Genomic DNA, 20,422 nt, shown 5'->3' with positions numbered 1-20,422 from the left:
TTCCTTGACATGGATTTTGTCTGTGACATGACTGTACTTTGTTATGACATGAGTAGGGTTTGTCCATAACGTGGATAATTGTACACTGATCATCAGACCTGAGAGGATTTCTCACGAATCAATTTCTACTGAAGTGTTGGTATGAATTAGTGTTGTGTCGGGTAAAACGTAATTTGTTAAAACCATATGTGAAGTTAAAACGTATGCAATATATATTCAGTCAAATATAAAGATGTTTTTAAAACTAAAGAGGAATGCAATATAGTCAAGTGTACTGTATGGTCAGGTGTATTGTTCTGTCTTCATCTAATGGAAACAAATCATAAATATTACGAAAGTTGTTGGAGTACCTGATAATCACTTGAAATCTGAAGATTCCAAAATACTTTCAATGAAGAATTAAAACGTGATACTCGTCTGCCTACGTTTATTGAAGTTCAGAACTACCCAATACCTTTTACTTACCTAAGAAACACGTTACAATAAGCAAATCCCACAACAAAGTCTATGCGAAAGCTCCGGCCAAACCATAAAACCTTAAAAAGCTCTCTTTCGCAGAAAAAAAGAGAGGAGTTAAAGGGAGCAAAAACAGATGCCCATAAAATAAGGTAAAAAGAAAATTAAATTTCTGCCTATAAAAAGAACCACAAAACTGCCCCAAGTAAGACTATGAGACGCTGAAAGGTCAACTTCCTAGAGTACATCGTCAACAAAAAAGCTTTCTCTCTCTCTCTCTCTCTCTCTCTCTCTCTCTCTCTCTCTCTCAATGAGCAGCGCGCCAGACTGTTTACATTCTCTGCACGATTCATTCAGCTACAAATCGAGGAGGCCCTTTTACTTGGCGTGACCGTGGGCGTACGAGGCCTTGGATGGCTGGTGTCTAAAAGGGATGGTTCCAGGGAGGGCTCCCTTCTCTCAATCCCCACGCACCCCCCCCCCTTCATTTCCCTCCTCGATCCTTTTCATTCCCTCAGACTTTTTATCTTATTTCTGTAAGTCAATCATCCTTGTGTGTGTGTCCCCTGTCCTTCTTCCAGTCTCTCCTCTGCTTCTCATTTATCAGGGAAAAGGGAGCTAGTGAAAAGAAAGCGAACAATAAAACTTTCTTCTCTCTGTGTCAGGTCCTACACGAACGTCCCTGGCGCTATTGCAAATCGATGTCTCGTGGGCATTTATGTCGCAACGACCGTCGTCTTATTCGCTATTCTGTCTCTGCTGTCGCTGGCTGCGTCGAGCATACAAACAAGCTTATATGCGTGATAAGTCAATATCTCCTTTGGTCCTGTTTACTATCCTCGGGATCAATGTGCAATATTTGGCAGCAATTTTACTTGCTATTTTAAAGAACATGTTCGTAAGCCTTTCTTTAAATTTAATTTTGCATGTCATTCGTTCACTCTTCATTTCGTGGCTTCAATATTTGTTCTGGGATCTTTCACTATTACCGGCGATGGCTTTTATAATCACAATTCGTGCTTTTAAACCTTTCAGGTTTAAGGACGAACATAGCAATTTGAGAAGTGCACAGTTCGCAGCCTTGAAGAAGAATGAGAAAAAAAAAAGATTCACTTCTTCCCAGTAATTAACACAACACTACACTGGAATAAGTTTTGATCACTAGGTACACCACTTGTTCAAAAAATCCAACAAATTAACATGTTTTTGAGTAGTAAAATCTTAGCATGATGTGATTTCTGATATAAACACTACTAAGGTCTGTGTAGTTCGACGTAGCATTTCACAGCATTCTCCTTTTTTTTTTTTCGTTTATCCTTCTCAAGGCTTTACTCTGCCATAGCAGTCGCACGATTCCTTGCTTTGGCTTCAACAAGCAAGATAACCAACGAGGAAGAGCCACTAAACACTCATGTCAATAACTGACTGCACGGAATCCACGATGCCTTTACGAAGCGCAAGCACAGAAACCGACCAAATGACTACAGGAAGAGAGGACCTTCCCCGTGGCACTACAGAAGCAAACTCCTCCGAAGGTGCCACAATACCCAAACCATTCTTGCCCTCGCCTCCTTGCCCTTCACCTCGAGATGCCAGCTGGCTAAAGCGGGTAAGTTTATTTTCGTTCACATTCCGTTATTCTTCAGGGAAATTTCACTCCCACGTGAATAAATGGCGAAGGTTCGTTCATACGAATAAATGAAATGTATGGATTTATATGATAGACATTGAGACAGTCGCCGAGGGAGAATATTCCTAGCTGGCAACTCGGATGGTCAAGCTTGTACCCTTCACCTGGGGTGGCTGGGTAACTCCGACTCAAAGGCTACTTTTTTTCTTTCTTGCCTTATGACAAGTTTACTCTATTCATTTTCTTATATTTCCATTTAAACTGGGCAGCATGAAAGGGTGGGAGGCAAGTGTGGCCATGAACTTAGGGTAAATAAGTCCACTTCATCATAAATACTAAGAAAGAACGTTGATATACCGAATTCCACTTTTGAGTATCAAAACATCCAGGAATGACAATATCACAAAAGGCGCAAAAAATCATAACCCATTCACCTCCTTTCAATCCATTCTCCTCGACGTGCGCGCAGAATCTCAAAGGCAACTGAATTACTTAATAAGCGATAAAAAAGCAGAAGTATACTTTCTCCTGAAATGTCAGTGATCGGAAAAGAACAAAAAACGCTCCTGACTCCTTATAAGGTTGATCATCTCTTGTCTCTATAAGGAAACGGTTGATGTTACTGAGCGCCTTCCATTGAAAGGTTTAAAACTTGATTCTCTCTCTCTCTCTCTCTCTCTCTCTCTCCACCGGGGAGGGCTCTTGCACCACCAGTATGGAGCGACATTTACTTCCTTACGCGCCAATTAATGACTGGCAGCTAAGGACCAGTTCCGAATGTCAAAAAGTGAGGCGGTTGCGTCATTGTGGAAGCTCTTACTTGGATCAGTTTCGAGTAAGGCTTCCTTATGAGCACAAACTCTTTTTCCTCAAATACGAAATGGAAAACGTTTTGTTACCACTGCCGATAAGAGAGACCCGTGCTTAGGAACCCATCTACCTTGAAGATACCTTGAATAATTAGTAACAAAGTATCATAAAAATGCAAAATACTTTGCAAACTTCAGCCGAATTGAATCAAATACAAAAATGACCAGAAGACTTCAGAATTTACAGGAATAGTAGATATAAACCTATTGACAAACATTTGACCAATAAAATCCATACATGGGATCCCTGCTAGTCAGGGATTTAAAGAAATGGATACCTAATAGCTAGACAAGTCTTGGTTATCATTTCTTTGGTGTGGGTTCAAGTTGCAACCTGACGCATTCTTTTTATGAACCATAGGAGTGAGATATTATCTCTGAATAAACCCTCGCACTAAAAAACCTATTAACAAGAAAATATTTCATCGCATATTTGTGACTGCATGCAAGTGTATTTGTGAAGCACATACTGCGTAGCTGATTAGCGATTTGTCCGAAACGTCATTGAATATATACATCACTTAAGGTAAAGCGCTTGACATGCTGAAGGGAGAGGGAAAACCCTATGTTCGTTTCTGGGGCTACGATAAACACTAAACGGATGCTCTATTTGAAATTAAAAATTAAAAGGCCACAAAATAAACGCTACCAAGAATTCCTGCCAAAAAAGCAATAACATATGTGAAGAGCTGCTCACTCTGTACTAAAAATTCATTAACCAAGTTATTGATAATAACATTTTCTTTGAAGCTGCATGATATTAGAGGCTAAACCAAACAGATCCTATCGTACATCAAGACCATACCACTTTTTATGTGAAACGACATAATTTCTCATTTAAAACTATCCTTAAATTGGTAAAGAAAAAGCAACTGTTACAAACCAGGTTACAGTGAATGGAAATGAAACGGGTGCTTTTGACATTCACTAAGGTCCTCTTCAGCTGAAGAGGACCTTAGTCTTCTTGGGGGGGAAAGCTCTTTTAAACATTGTTGTATACAGTCGATTTTTCTTAACAATTCAAGACAAAGGCGAAGAATGTGTTTAAATTTAAGAATCACCAAGCTTTGTGGGTAGTATTCAAAAACCTCACCAGAATTTCGGGTCCTCTCTGGCCAGCTTCTTGGGATGAACGGTCTCTTTGGGGCTGTGGTGGGCATGCCTCCACTTGTGTCGTCTCCGACTCCGCTCCGGCCGCCCGATGCTACTGCCGCCCCCTCCGGAGGACAGGCAGCTATCTCCGTCGCGCTGACGCCGAAGGGAGAAACGGACCTCTCCGACGGCCTCGCCCCAGGTGCGCCATACCTGTGGAAGAAAGGAATAGTTCAGAAATTCATCCTACAAATGATAGAAGTGGTATTGTAATGATATATTGGTAAAACAATATCTCTACCACTACACACACACACACACACACAAACAGCTTTTTTTGTGACACCACAGTTAATAATAGTGATAATGATACTTAATATTATGCCACAGTCACCAATAATAATAAATTTACATAATTCACAACTGTTCCTATATCTCTGAAAATCCTGCTAAGGCCACAAACTGGTTGAAATATCCCTGTCTCATCTTAAAGATCATTAACAATACAGTTCTTTAACGTATGTAGAGAAAACTAGGATGGAATTACACACATAGACAAAAGGCACATTTTTCCATTGAAAATTCTTCCCCCTTAGAAGCTGAATGAAACGAGGGTGAAGATTGTAAGAATAACAACTATGTATCATTAATCGTGAATGTGTGGTCTTCCATTCAAATCTACATAACTATCCTATTACTATTCTCCCTGCATTTTAATACATTTTCATCTATTTTTTTCTTTACTAATCTAACTATTTAATAAAGTGGGGTCTCTTCTTTCTGTATTTCCCTTTACCTCGACTTACTTCTTCCTAATGAGCACCATAATATTCTTTGGAAGCTTGAATTTCAAGTCAATGGCCTATCTGCTCGGCTTGTTCCATATGCATAGGTTTTATCTTCTGAATAATAATAATAATACTAATAGAGGTTCCTACCCATAACCATCGTTATTTCTCCTCATAATTTAGAGAAGAATGAATGACTTCTCATCTCTGTCCCACCTTGAGTATTCTCTGCTCGTGGTCGAGGGGCCTCTCCACCTTCCGCCATCTCTCAACGATGACGTAATGGTTGACGTCACTATCGTCGATGCGCGCGTTTTGCTGCGCGCGAAGCAGGGCCTTGATGACGTCATGGCAGGTGGTGCGCCGAGTCACGCCCGTCACCCACTTCTGCACGCCCTCCACCCACACTCCGATCTCCACCTCACTCGTCATCACGACCCTTCAAGAATAAAAAAGAAATTGGTATTATAAATATTATAATGTCAATTAAGGCAAGTTAAAAAAAACTAATAAAAATAACTTTTATTCCACCTCAAGGCCAAATACATAGAATATACAAAGTAGAGCCAATGACATATACTATCTAGATAAACGAGATAACATAATAAAACCGATAAGCTGCAGAAGTATTAAAAAACAATATTTATAATAATAGTAATGACAGCAATAATAAATTGTTTGTTTCGTGATAAATCCAATCCTATCTGACACCCATGCTATAGGTCCGTATATGTCCTTAGGCATGCAAAGAAAATTAGTGCTCTTAAACACGTGTTTTTAAGGGGGGGGGGGGGGGGGGAATTTTTTCTTCTCGTAACAGAATGTATCAAACGATATCATTTACTAATATCAACAACGACAATATCAGCAGCGATCGTAGTAGTATTTGTTAAAAAAAAAAAATTCAAAACAATATTTTATTTCAATTCAAATTCCCCAACCATTTTCCACTTCCCAATAAAATGTTATAAATTTCGTGTTTATATATACAGTATATGTGTATGTGTGTGTGTGTGTGTGTATATATATATATATATATATATATATATAATATATTATATATATATATATATATATATATATATATATACTAAAAATCCTCGTGATTGAGTCGTTTATCAGTACAATACGAGCATACAATCTTAATCATATCCTGCATGTAGAACGATCCCTCCCTCCAAGGTCAGGCAAGAAGACACCGATGGGGATTTAAAAAAAATAAATAAAAAAAGAGAGACGGGAAAGCGGAAAGAAAACCGGATATAAAAGTAACTTATTACAAAAAAAGAAGAATAAAGAATGAGAAGAACTTTTTACATAAAAGTGGTTACCCTACAAAGCGGACGGGTATTTAAGCGCGGAATGAGCTTAACAATGGAGGGAAATATTGGCCGTACCTTCTTTGACAATGGAAAGAGGCAGACAAGAGCTCTTAATGACGGGGCTGGAAAATACACAGAATGAGACAAGTAAAGTCGGGAGATAGCTCTAATCAGGCGTGGTAAGAAAGACGGGAGGAAAAACTATGCGGTTATTTTAATCAGGTGGGCGGAAAAATGCAATACAGGAAAAGTACGTGGGTTTTCATTGGATGTACAGAAAAGGTGGGAAAAGTGTGCCGTGCTATCTAAGAGAAACCACGTTTTTAAGAAGATTGTGTGAAAATTGGCGTTAAAAGCTACAAAATGCTTCAATTTCATTCAAAGAGGGCTGGGAAACTCAGAGGCGGAATGCTCCGAATATAAGATCGGTGTCATCATTCGGTTCTTTGTGTACAGAGGAAAACCCAACTAGAAGACATGGGAGAGAGAGAGATGCCGGTAAAGACAAATAAATTTTGCTTAACCACAAGGCTTTTACCTCAAGTAATTCCAGAAAAGGTATTGGGAATCATTTTGTGTCAATAATGTCATCTTCCTTCACCTTACAGAATTTAGAATCATCTATATTTTGGACTTGATATGAAGCGTGAAATTTACAGAAGGCTGGTTAAAACGCAACAATCATATTTAAACTGGTGAATAGCGGATGAAACCCATGTGAGGAAAACTTTCACAACATCGGCTGCTTCTTGTAACTATATAACAATGGTGAGCAGCAACATGCTGTAACACCCACAGAAACTGAGCGATTTGCCTCCCTCTAACATTCAACTCAGTCTCCTGGATATCAAAGATATTCCTTTCCAATACCGTACTTCTTTCACGCCAGCCACCTCGCACTTCGTGTGTGTGTGTGTGTGTGTGTGTGTGTGTGTGTGTGTGTGTGTGTGTGTGTGTGTATTCGTAAGCGCACAAGCAGAAAACTGGGAAAATCACATATGTAATGAGGTAGTCGTAGTCTGTGTCATGTACTTTGAAGAATTTAGAAAAGCAGATCTCCTCAGTTGATTTCGAATGCACTTTCTCAAGTATGTCAAAAAGCACTGCACAACGTGATTGTAATCATTTGCATTACTGTTGAAGTTAGCAACACACTCATAAACATCTTTTTATAAGTCTCCCCATATACACGGATTCTTTGTATATACTCAAAAAACCAGTTTTAACACCGGTAGTAACAAGGGAACTCGTTGGCTATTAAAAGGGATCTGAGAGAGAGAGAGAGAGAGAGAGAGAGAGAGAGAGAGAGAGAGAGAGAGAAATTCTGCTTTTCACGTCATCTAAAACCATTATGAATCGGTGGTTATCGACAGCTCCCTGTCGGAACAGCAAAAAGGATCATTAGGAGCTGGAAACTGACCATCACAAAGAGAGAGAGAGAGAGAGAGAGAGAGAGAGAGAGAGAGAGAGAGATACATTTGTATAACAATCGAAACCATTCTTCTTCTTTTCTGGGATCCTGATCTTCAAATCTCTTTACCCTTTTTTTTTCTAGGCCTCACTCAGGCGCCCAGGACAGGGAAGAGAGAGAGAGAGAGAGAGAGAGAGAGAGACCGGTCACCTCTCTCTCTCTCTCTCTCTCTCTCTACTCGATAAAACACTCAAGCCTCTACAGAGAACAAGCCGGCACAACAACTCAAATGCATTAGGCGAACAACAAACGAGGATACATCGGCGGGATGGGAAACGGGTGGTTGGAGAGAGAGAGAGAGAGAGAGAGAGAGAGAGAGAGAGAGAGAGAGAGAGAGAGAGAGAGAGAGAGAGATTGCTTTGTATCAAGTGATACAGTGCTCATCTCTTCACATACAAAATGTTTACATCATATTTCTGAGGGAGAGTGGAAGTGATACAGAATTGATTTTGTTATCACCACATACAAATGTTTGCAATACATCATATTAATGAGAGAGAGAGAGAGAGAGAGAGGAGAGAGAGAGAGAGAGAGAGAGGTTCGATAATTTCGTGTTAATATCATTTCCTATTCATAAACATACAAATATAGTACAAAACAATATTGCTGATAGCTTATAATATTCCCGGATAAATTCAGACAGACTTTATCATAACTTCAAGATATTTTGGGCTTTTTTTTTCACTAACGGAAAACTGAAAGGATAAAAAGAAACTGACAGATAAAAATAAATAAAAGAATAATAGACGAAAATAAAACCCTCGGTATCCTTATATTTCCTCGACGGAGGCCCACTTTAGACATCGGCTGGCTTTACCTGGCCGGCGATGGCTACAGCGCCGACAGCGACAACAAAACACCTGGTCTTTTTCGAGATGTCAGCTGATAAAACCCCACCGCCACCTCTCCCGATTTCGGCCCCGTGTCTATCTCGACCATCTGTAGTACATGTGTCGGAGAAAAAAGATAACACGAGGATTTAAAAAAAAAAATAAAAATAAAAAAACGAGCGAGTAACGGATGGCCGAAACTAAAAGCTTTTACCTCACGGGCAATACGTACGGTCCTTGATCGAACGAGAAAGGACACTGAAATGCCTGGATTTTTGGTGAGAGAGAGAGAGAGAGAGAGAGAGAGAGAGAGAGAGAGAGAGAGAGAGAGAGAGAGGGGGGGGGGGCTGGGGGGGGGGGTGGTCAGGGGGCGTCCGAGATTGTACAGATAAAGAGAAAATTGGATATTTTTTTTTTATCAGATAAGGAATCTTTAAATGGGGTCAATATAACTCGAGGAGAAACGGATCCGAACACGTGAGCAACAATGTGAAGGCTATGGACCGTTATTGTACGGTATCGTAGCAGTTTTTTTTTCATGCTGATATATAATGATTGATTGTTGTATTACATACCATGAAGATTACACACATTCCCATTTATTAAACAATCTACTGAAATAGCCGAGAAAGCTCAAAGTTGCATCACCAAAGGACTGACGAGATGACACAAGATTACTTAGTAATCTATTACACCCTGCATCCTCCGAAGTTTCGCAACACAGGCATACAGATGGAAAGTTGGGATATCTCTCTCTCTCTCTCTCTCTCTCTCTCTCTCTCTCTCTCTCTCTCTCTCTCTCTCTCTCTCTCTCTCTCTCATACCCCAAGCAAGCAACCCCACAACTTGGGAAATTACGCAATCGGCTTCCCTGTGGCCCGCAATCGTGCCCTCGGGGGAGGCATGCGACAAGGAGGTACTATGCAACTAACCCCGGTGAAAGTACACCGGTCACACGCCACTCTAGTAGTACCGATCACCCCGTCAAAAGCAACTGCGCTCTGCAATAGCATGACGGAGCATTTCTGTAACGCAATATGGTTTTTTTTGAGTAGCGCCGGGGGAATGTCACTTCCGCGCTAAAAAACTTTTATCTTGAGACAGTAGCTGGTGGTCAAGCGTAATTCCAAGGTAAAAATATATCGAAAAAGGTGTGTAATAATATTAAAAATAACTAACAACAACGGAATGTGAACTCTTCGGGCATAATGCATGATAAAATATTGCCTTACATGAAAACCAATGCGACGAAAATGACACCTTTTCAAAAGTGTTGTAAAACTAACTTGTCAAATTATATCAATTCGCAAACTTGTTCGAAAAGCAGAATACTAAAAGCCAAAAGGCTTCAGTAGGAAACTCAGCCCAATACGGTAGATGGAAGTAAAGAGTTAATGGATACGCTAATAAAAAGAAAATTAGCAAAGAAAAACATATGATAAAAACAAGGCAGTACATAAAATAACACCAATAAACTTTGTAATCAAACTATTTTATGAATAAAAACAGGCATACATAAAATAACACCAATAAACTTTGTAATCAAACTATTTTATGAATGAAATTGTAATACACATCAAAGCGCAAATGTTTATGTGGTATTTGAGTGACATTTTCTGAGAGAACAGAGCTGTATGGGTTAACTGAGTAAGTCATTGTATTAACAAATAAATGTATGAATAAAACTACCAAACAAAAGACCCTACGGATGCCGCACAGCCATTTTCACCGCAGACACCCCAAGATTTCAACAGTACGTGAATCCGCCCCTACTGCCAATTCCTTTTGCAAACAAAAAGACAATAGATTTGATTAACAAAGGAACATTCACCACAGAAAACATTCAAGTACTCTTACAGCAACACTGGTGTCACCATTTCACTTCCGGTAATCTTCGCTCTAAACGAGACTTGGGTCAATAATGAGACACTCCCATTGAATTCAAGAACGCATATCCGTTATAGTAGATTCTCTCTCTCTCTCTCTCTCTCTCTCTCTCTCTCTCTCTCTCTCTCTCTCTCTCCTTTAAAACCCCATCTATGGCTACGCATTAGCCACAAAATACAACGCCGATACCATTCATGCATAAGATCTCGAGGTCATTATCACACAAGCAATTAAATCCTCTTCGATATACAAGTCAAGAGTTTTGGGGTAAGGGCCAGTATGGGGGACGGGGATAAGGAGGATTAGGGTATCAGGGAGGGAGGGGAGACGTTTAGAGGGTAGGGGAACCTCCTTCGGTAGAGGCAAGGACCTCTAGGATAAGTTTTTTGGGGAAAAAACAAATCTGGTAGCTGGGGCCTGAGAGAACTGGAGTAACCCAGTGGTGTGCGCAAAGTATTGTAAACAAGGCAGCAAGGATATTGTGAGGGTTAAAATCTATTGTTTTTTATGCATTTACTAAAGCTCAGTTTCTCATTACAATATATAATATATATATATATATATATATATTAATATTAGATATACTATATATATATATCATAATCAAGTATACAAAATAAACACAAAAACGGTTTAAAGTGTAGTTGAAGAAGCAGTAGGGGCAGGGGCAGGGGAACGAGACGGGTGGAGTGGGGGGGAAGAGTAAAAAACGGGAAGGGGTGTGGTTGGGTTGGTTGTCCTAGAAGACGACCGAGGATGCGCCTTCTAATCCCCTACTACTACTACTACTACTACTAATACTCCATTCCCCAACCCCATTCCTCAACCCGCCATTTAACCGGTCCGAGACGTCGATATCAGGACAGACATCACCGGGACCGGTATACGCGAAGGAAGGGGGCGTGGGTGGGTAGGGGAGGGTAGGAAGGGGAAGGAAGGACCCCAAGGAAGAAGACCCGGTATCTGTAAGTGGTGTAGTAAGTGGCCTTTAGCATCAAAAGCTCTCCTTTATAAAACCGCTCAGCAGCAAACCAGAGCATAGTTATGGGGAGGTATGCAAATGGGGTTAGTTACCTTCTCGGCCGGGACAATGGTTGCAAAACGACGATTCTGCGACTTTCTTCCGAAATATCATCAAGTTCCACGGATCTTGACTGCTATAAAAGGAGTATCTCCGAACTTCCCTCGTGCTCTTACAGTACGATTTCTATATCAGCTTTAATGATGCAACAACGAAAACATCAACTGAAAATTTTTCAGCAACTTCTAGCTTACTAGTTTGCTGCCACATTCCAATACTAATTTTGCCGAATACCTTCTCATCCGTCAGTAAAAAGAACTTTCTGTCACTCCTGACAAACCAAGCACCGTGACTAAACCTGTATTCCTTTTTTTCCAAACCGCATTGGACGCTATTTCCCAGAGCCATCGAGGTTCAAGGATATTGCTCAAACAAGAGGAAATTGCCTCATTCATTTCAGGAGGCATACATCATCCCGGAACGTAATAAGCGGAAATTCTGGAAAGATTTTTAAAACTATAGAGTGATAAATAACAACTGAAAACTCTCAAGATGTGGCTAATAAACCTTGAGTAAAAATATTAAATAAAGTTAAGAAAAAAATACGAAGTCAAAGAATTTTCAAGAAACTATATAGGTTATTCAGTCAATTTTCAAGTACATAAATAAACTAGGAACGTGTTTAGGTTAAACTATGTTGAATCCAATTTCAAAAAATATAAGTCAATAGTTCACCAAATCAACAAAATGATCCACGAACTTCCAAGACAATAAAACACAAGTTGAGTAAATTTTCAAGAAAAAACAAATCAAGCAAATTTCCGAGAAACACTGAGGAATATGAACTCATACACTCCAAATCTAGGTGAGCCCTTTAACCCACCAAACCAGGATCTGATCTTGCGATAAATTCAACAGCCTGAAATTATGGAAATCATTTCCGGCGGCAAGTAGCCTCGCTCACGAACCCAATTTCTTCATATTCATTGAACATGTCTATTCGTTTAGGTTTTTGAAATCGGGAAATGGATACCACATGTTGCTTAATTTTCATATTGTAAAACTGCTTCTACATAAATGTATTTCCGGAATGTAACAAAGGAATATCTGAAACTACGAAACGTCCCACTACTGGTACCTATCTCCAAACTATTTTCAAATGATAATTTATGAGAGAGAGAGAGAGAGAGAGAGAGAGAGAGAGAGAGAGAGAGAGAGAGAGAGAGAGAGAGAGAGAGAGAGAGAGAGTCTGTCTTAACTGGGACCCAAAATGAATCCAACACCTGGCAGATATGGATACTAGCAGCTGATAATGCTCTGAATTTGTCAAGGAAGAGAATGCACGTAATGTAGATATGTCCCATGACGGAGAACTTCCCAGTGAATATAAAATGTGTAACTATAAGTATGCACGGAAGTTAAAGAACTAATGAGATGAGCTTATAGGGATTACTGTAGTGTACACAATACAGTACAAGGGATGTAATGACAGAAACCTTAACTATAGTGGCAAGGCCTATATAGGACTGTATAACAGAAGGGGACGTCCAACATATGTAATCAAGGGACATCATAAAAAAAAATCAAATAACAACGAAAATTTACAGGCAATGCAAAAAGGAGCAATAAAATACAGTACAAAACAAAGACTGCGAAAGAATAAAGAAGCCGCGTGTATGTATATGAAAGAGAGAGGACTGACTACGTCTGCTGAATGAAGACGTACGAACTGTAACCTCATTAATTCAAGTCAATGAGCAGGGGCTAGTAAAAGCAGGTGAAAGTAAATGGACGAAAGCCCTAGGAATTCCAAGAGGTCGAAATGGACGGAATGTGAAATGACGGGTAACTGTGAGAGAATTCATATGGACTATTAATTGCAGTAAAAAGAGAATGGCTGTTGTTGGGAAGTGGATGTTTTTGGGGAAATTAACTAATTGAGGGAGAAAATCATCAAATAATCAGTGACTGAAAGTGCTGGAATTATATTGTGGTAACTCAATTTGAAACGGAAATAAATGCAGTTCCATTACGTGAGAACATCAAAACCAGATCGTTTTCTGAGGCAATACAAAAACCACCCAAGACTGCATTTCATATGCAATGGTAAAACATTAAGTATATTTTATTAAATAAATAAAATACAAGCTTCATAAAACATATGCAAACTTAACATAATATATTAAGTACTAGAGAGAAGAATGTATGATATATGTAATAAAATATATATCAAATTCTGAAGAAAAAAATACTCGTCCTGGAAAACATTCTACAAGCATGTAACTTCCTTGAGACTCCAGGATACTTCGACCACAGCTAATGAGAAGAAGAAGAAGAAGAAGAGAAGAAGAAGAAGAAGAAGGAGGAGGAGGAGGAGGAGGAGGAGGAGAAAGAGAAGCGAGTTAACCAGAAGGAAGAAAGTGCAAGGACTCGTTAAAAACGAGGATGAGAACTGGTTCCACGGGAAACACGTGGTCGATGCTCCACCAAACCCGAACATGCACATAATTTAAATCATACGAGAATTCCCACGCAGAGGGAGTAACAGAGAGCCCCGGAGGGAGAAAATACAAAACACAAAAACGCCGAAGGGGTAAAAACAAAGAGAGTAAAACTCGCGTAAAGATGGGTGAAAACTGGATATAAGAGCAGAACAAACAATGGAATAGCAAGTAACGAAATGGTATAAGTAACTGATTTAGGAGAAAACGATGAAGACGCGAAACAAAGGAAATGAATTGTGGTTATTCTTATGTGAAATTGCGAGCAAAATGAACGCACCAGAGCGATGGAAGCGAAGATCCGAACACAGATAAACCTAAACATACAGCTTAACATTGTGTTTGTTTAGATTCTCCATAAAAATAAAAAGATAAACATTACTGCTGATAACAAATAAACTACCATGAAAGACAATAGCATTCATTAAACAAGGTAAGAAGCGTCGATGAGAGAGAGAGAGAGAGAGAGAGAGAGAGAGAGAGAGAGAGAGAGAGAGAGAGAGGCCGTAGCGTTCCCATCCGAATCGAAAGTGAAGTAAGACTGATGATGATCTTCATATCGCCCACACGACCGGAAATCCAGGAGACTTCAACCAACCCCCCGAAAAAAAACCCACCCCCAGCGACTGAACCCCATTCCCCCCATCCTATTACCTGGTCCTAACCCCCCCACCAACCCCCCACCCCCACCTCCCACCTGTCGCACCTTCAACCTCATATTCCGGCTACTGTCCCTGGTGCACAGGAATTGAATTAAAGGAACACGTAAAAAAAAAAAAAAAAAAAAAAAAAAAAAAAAAAAAAAAAAACAAAAAAAAAAAAAAAAAAAAAAAAAAAAACCTCCCGTCTCGTCCCCACTGACAGGATCTGCGAATGATCCCTTAACCTGCGGTGTCTATGACCTTTGCTTCCGTGACGCCAGTTTACTTTCAGTCGACGTAAAAAGAGTTGTTGGAGTGGAACTATGAAGCCCGTGTGGTGGGTATGTACCGTATATAAACAGAAGCTTTCCATGAAAGGATTAAATAGAGTAAAGATCATTTGTTATCCTTTCTATTTGTGGCAATCCTCTCTCTCTCTCTCTCTCTCTCTCTCTTCTCTCTCTCTCTTCTCTATCACTCTTAAAACAGGTAACTACATTTATATCTACCCCTCTCTAGCTATCTATAGGACGAAGCCAAAGTCACGAGAGAAACATCGGAAAGAGTCGGACGAAGTCGAAGCCACGGCCAGACATCGGAAAGAGGCGTTGACGGGGGAAGGGAAGGGGGAGACTCATTTTGAGGATTTGCACTTGGTAGGAAGAAGGGGAGGGAGGGCAGGGTGGGCGGGGAAGGTGGGGGAAGGAGTGGGTGGGGGGTGCTAGAGGAAGAGGTGTTTACCCCCATAATCACATTAAATGTACTCTCTCACTCGTGAGAACTACACTCACCAAACCTGGAATACTTCCACGTAATGAAGCTGCTTTTGAGAGCGAGACAGACATTTTCAGTAAGAATTTATAGATTCTATTGAGGACTTCTCTTTCAAAATTTAATATAAGATGGCGTCTTCTACTGTGTTATAATAAATTAAGTATATTTCATAGTCGAGGGAAAATCATCAAATCAGACCTCTCTCTCTCTCTCTCTCTCTCTCTCTCTCTCTCTCTCTCTCTCTCTCTCTCTCTCTCTCTCTCTCTCTCTCTCTCTCTCTCCTTAATTATAGTTTATAACTTGGGGCCAAAATGAAATAATAACAATCGCGATTACTTATATGGGAAGCGACAAAACTTTAGCCCATAATATAAAGTATTCCATATTTATTAGTTTGTACAAAGTTCCCATACAACCATCACGAAGAAAACTAGGCATTTCTATCAATAATTATCCAAATTTACGCCCTGAACTTATAAGCAATAGTTTACATAGGTATAAGAACAATATATATACAGGGTAAAAGTATGGTATGAAGCTGCAAGCTTCACGCCCTTCACATCTGACATCTTTCGGAGTTCACCCTTCCGTTCCTAGTTGCGTAGATCCGCTGATCGATTTGCATAAGTACTAAGAGTAAATAAAACATATGATGGGACGACAAGAGAAGTGATGTCACTGATTAGTGAAGCATGAAAGGTGGCAGGGGCTGTACAAAAAGTCTGGGGAAAGATTTAGAATGTCTATGGAATGAAGGGACTGTTGAGCTTACTATCCTTTATGGGAGTGAAGCTTATAGATGTTGGATGCAAAAGGAAGACAACGGCTGAGGCGACTGACGCGAACTTTTAGCATGGTATAAAATGGCATAAGAAGAAATGTTAAGTGTAATGTTAGCGCCAGTGGAGGAATGGATTAATGAAAAGAATGGAGGACAACAAGTGGTTTAAAAAAAGACTGAGGGAGTGAAACAGATACTAAGAAAAAAGGCCTTAAAATCCAGGGAGCACCTGGCGAAGAGCATGTACTGTACATGAAGCTGCTGTTTAATATTATGGAAGTCTGATGGATATGGGGTACATCCATCATCACTTATCACTTAATACACAAACGCGTAATATTATAAATTGGTGTATATATATATATATATATATATATATATATATATATATAATATATTTATATATTACCGTGTTTGTGTATTAAGTGATAAGTCATGATGGATACCCCAATATCCATCAGATTCCATAATATAAACAGCGCTTCTGTACAGTACATGCTCTTCGCCAGGTGCTCCCTGGATTTTAAGGCCTTTTTTCTTTAGTATCTGTGTACCCTCAAGTCTTTTTTTTATAATATATATATATATATATATTATAAAATATATATAATTAAAATTGTATCCATAACTCGGTTTAATGCGTATACATTTAGCAAGAAACGACAATGCAGTGCAACTTACAGACACTCGCAGTCATACAAGACAAAAAGTCCAAACCAAAAATGCCACAAAGCTCCAGTACCATTCGCCAATGAGAACTCCAGTAAAAATCTCATTAAGATCCCAATGCAGATAGGCAGCTTCACCCTCACACCCACATCATGTGAGAGAGAAAGAATGTGCTTTACTTCTAATTTCTTATTTCTCACCATTACGATACGGGGAGATAAGGCATCTCCGGCTATTTGCATTCTTACAAGGGAAAAGAATCACACAATTAGGGTCAAATCGTCGGAGTTAATGTTAATGCAGAGGGCTCTGTGATGGGAGAGGAAATTATAAATATGTTTTGATTGCCTTCGAGTAGAACGGAAAAAACAATGGCCAATGGCCGGAAACCGAGACTTAATATTTTTTTTAATGGAAAATGCAAAGTAGATCAACAGTGAAACGCGTTTTTGCTTCTACAAAGTATGGACTAATACAATGTATTTGCCTCCTCTAATGTTATCATCATAGGAGAAAGATAGATTCGACGTTCAATATTTCAACCTTCAGAGCCTCTACTTTCTACTTCAGCTAAATGAATGAAGGTGATCTACAATGTTATGCATCACAATCATTCCATTAAGCAACCTACAAAAACAACTGTATATGCTGTAGTGTATTCTGTATATTCATAACTACATACAACGGAATCATTTTCGTGAAATATAGCAAAAGTTGCAGACACAAAAATCGAACGCGCAGACATCTTCGCCCAGCCTACCAAACCAAACATCAACTGGACTGCCAGGGATGAATCCATAACACTTTAAGCGACAAGAAGATACACAAAGGCCTCTCAGGTGACAGCTTTCCAATCATCATGGGGTTGTTCCTCAAACCGTAAACCAAATTGTCCGGGGTCATGTTACATGTCATGCCGTAACGAAAAGCCTATAACATCGCTCGCGTTATATCCACATCGCAACCCGATACTGAGAGAAAGACAGAGAGAGAGAGAGAGACTGACATTTCTCCATCAAGGGAAGCAGAGATTCGCCCGAGAAGAATCATCAGATGAGAAATGGGGTTGAACAACGCCCACATAAAACGCCGGATTACGGGTGGTGCCCTGATAGCATGACGCCGAGCATAAAGTATAAATTGGAACTGTGACAGTTAGCTTGAAATCATTTACACAACGTGAGCTCAGGTATCATTCATTTTGGGACCGTTATGACAACAATGATTTCTCTGATTACAGCACTGTGACATGTGACTGAATCAAAATGCAACATTTGTTCTTCCGAATTCGGATATGAGAGTTTAAAACACTTAAGCCATCATCCCCGAATAAAAGAGGTGGTTTGAGCACTGAGGTCATAGATGTATCATTGAAATTTGCCTAAAATCTTAACGAACTGGTGCAAGTGGGTTATGAAGAAATCTAAATGCCAACAGAGTAAGAGTACTTATTTCTTTGCCTTCCAAGGGTCTATTTCACTGGGGAATTACATCAGGTACTGGCTGAGATTTTGCAAATAAGCCTTCACAGCCGAGTGCGCAGGGTCTTTTGAAAAGTTAACGGAGGTATGAGCTCTTTCTACTCAAGACACACTTTTAACTCATTAAGTTAACTCTTCACTCCCGCACACCAGAAGCCATTCGCACGGAACAATGGATCTCGTAGCCTTACAAAAATTACAATATTTAAAAACTTTCCCAATTTAGAGGTGACGTATAACAATCTCTCCTCATGGACGAGGTGAGAGCTCTTTGAGATACTGTAAAGGTACTGCTTTGAAGCTTCTTTTAAAGAAAAAATAATGCATGAACTCGGGTTCCTGAACTTCTCGAGGCAGACAAGAATGCCTTAGAGAGTGATGCCTACCCTGTCCCGAGTGATGTAAAGCTCCTCCCAGAAAGGAATTCCTTCGGTATGGCCAGACGAACTCCGAAGAGTATATACGCAAGGTCCATATACCCAAACACCACACCATACCTCACCGATAATGGCCTCGAGTCTAAACCCGATTAATATTTATGGGCGAATGTCACGAAGGGGTTATGGGCGAGCTAAACGGGGCATGGTAGCCTGTGCACAAACCAGATTAATGGGGGGGCATGGGTAACCTGTCACGAAAAGCTATTGCTGGTATGGGCACTTCAAAAGAATCTGGGTTCAGCCATAAGCTCTGAGAACCGAGCAATCACAGAGGCTTTTTAAGCCACCGCAAACTCGTGCATGGGTATGGCACATGATGGAAAAGGACTGTCGTGACGCTACGAAGTTAAATCTACTGCAACAGTCTAAGGAGGGGGCATGGCTGCCTGTTTCCAGTCACAAGGCGTACAGTCACGAACCCATCAATAGACATTCAAATCATCTGCTTTATTTGACCGAATTATTTTTTTTTACAAAATTTGTTTTAAAAACTAAATGAGGAGCGACATTCACCATAAGTAGATAACTGGACAAACTTTAGATTACCAAGAAGCAGAGCTTGGTTAGTATACAAAATTATTCTGTGTGTGTGTGTGTGTGTGTGTGTGTGATCATAAAGGGTTGCTGAAATAAATCTATTCAAAAGGAAAATTAAATTAAAGCAAATGATCAAGTGACTGATATCTTTCTCAATTTAAAGTTTCATAAAAGTCTACAAAAAAGAAATAAAGAAATCGAGAAAACAAGAAAATGACAAAACTAAGGAGGAACGAACAAAATTAAGAAACAGAGAGAGAGAGAGAGAGAGAGAGGAGAGAGAGAGAGAGAGAGAGAGAGAGAGAGAGAGAGAGGAGATCACGTAGAAGAACCACAAGAATCATTCGAAGTCCCATTTGTGACGATAATGGGATGAACAGCTGGCGCTGTTGTTGATACTTCTGCTGTTGCTGCTGCTGCTGCTGCAACTGCTGCTGCTGGTAGTCAGCTCCTGTCGATACTTAGTATGCAGATGAGCCCCGGCCGGATGTCAGATCCTTATAAGCTCCCGAGATAAAGTCGAAGGGTCGAAGCATCCTCGTTAGGTTGATGTCCCGGATCGACGGCGCTTGATGAACAATTAAGAATTATCGAAAGATGTCGGTTATTAATTAAATGAGAGAAGCGATTAATTTAACGATGCTCTGGCGTTAGAACGGCAAAGGTTATCGACGTCGGTCACCTAGCTTTTGAAGGTTTCCTTTCCTCTCTCTCTCTCTCTCTCTCAGGTCTATTGAGGGTCATCTTTTGAGCCCTCGGTAGGAATGAATCTCAGTATAACAGTCTCACAGCCTCGACGATTTCATACGTAAATTATGCACATAAAACCAACACACGCACTTACTTGATATTAAGGCCCATCTGTACTAACCTAACAGATCTTCGCTTTATCTACCATAACTTCTTGGTAACTATATTTAACAGTTTTGCATTATTCAACATCCTATCGTCCTCCGATATAGATATATATATATATATATATATATATATAATATATATATATATATATATATAATATAATATATATATATATATATATATATATATATATATATATATATATATATATATATATATATATTATATACACACATACAGACATGTAATTCCCAGTTACAGAGGAATGCTGCTGTATATACACACATACAGACATGTAATTCCCAGTTACAGAGGAATGCTGCTAACTACAACTGGGCTCATTTGCATCTGTAAAAATGCAGAACTGCTCCCTA

At 39.7% G+C, this 20,422-nt stretch overlaps 1 protein-coding gene across 3 annotated transcripts in view; it reads right to left on the bottom strand.

The window, feature by feature from the left end:
• LOC135197692 (ras association domain-containing protein 10-like) overlaps positions 1 to 20,422 on the bottom strand; it is a 708,795-nt gene that overhangs the window by 6,271 nt on the left and 682,102 nt on the right. For all 3 annotated transcript variants that reach the window (XM_064224710.1, XM_064224711.1, XM_064224712.1), the window contains 2 exons: positions 5,052 to 5,274; positions 4,049 to 4,260 (listed from right to left, as the gene is read on the bottom strand). In XM_064224710.1, coding sequence (XP_064080780.1) covers positions 4,049 to 4,260; positions 5,052 to 5,267 — 428 coding nt within the window. In that variant the 5' untranslated portion in view covers positions 5,268 to 5,274. The remainder of the gene's footprint in view (positions 1 to 4,048; positions 4,261 to 5,051; positions 5,275 to 20,422) is intronic.

The sequence above is a fragment of the Macrobrachium nipponense genome, chromosome 21, assembly GCF_015104395.2.
Source record: "Macrobrachium nipponense isolate FS-2020 chromosome 21, ASM1510439v2, whole genome shotgun sequence".
NCBI lineage: Eukaryota > Metazoa > Arthropoda > Malacostraca > Decapoda > Palaemonidae > Macrobrachium > Macrobrachium nipponense.
Note: the sequence above shows the minus strand (reverse complement) of the source record. Positions and strands in the feature narration are given on the sequence as shown.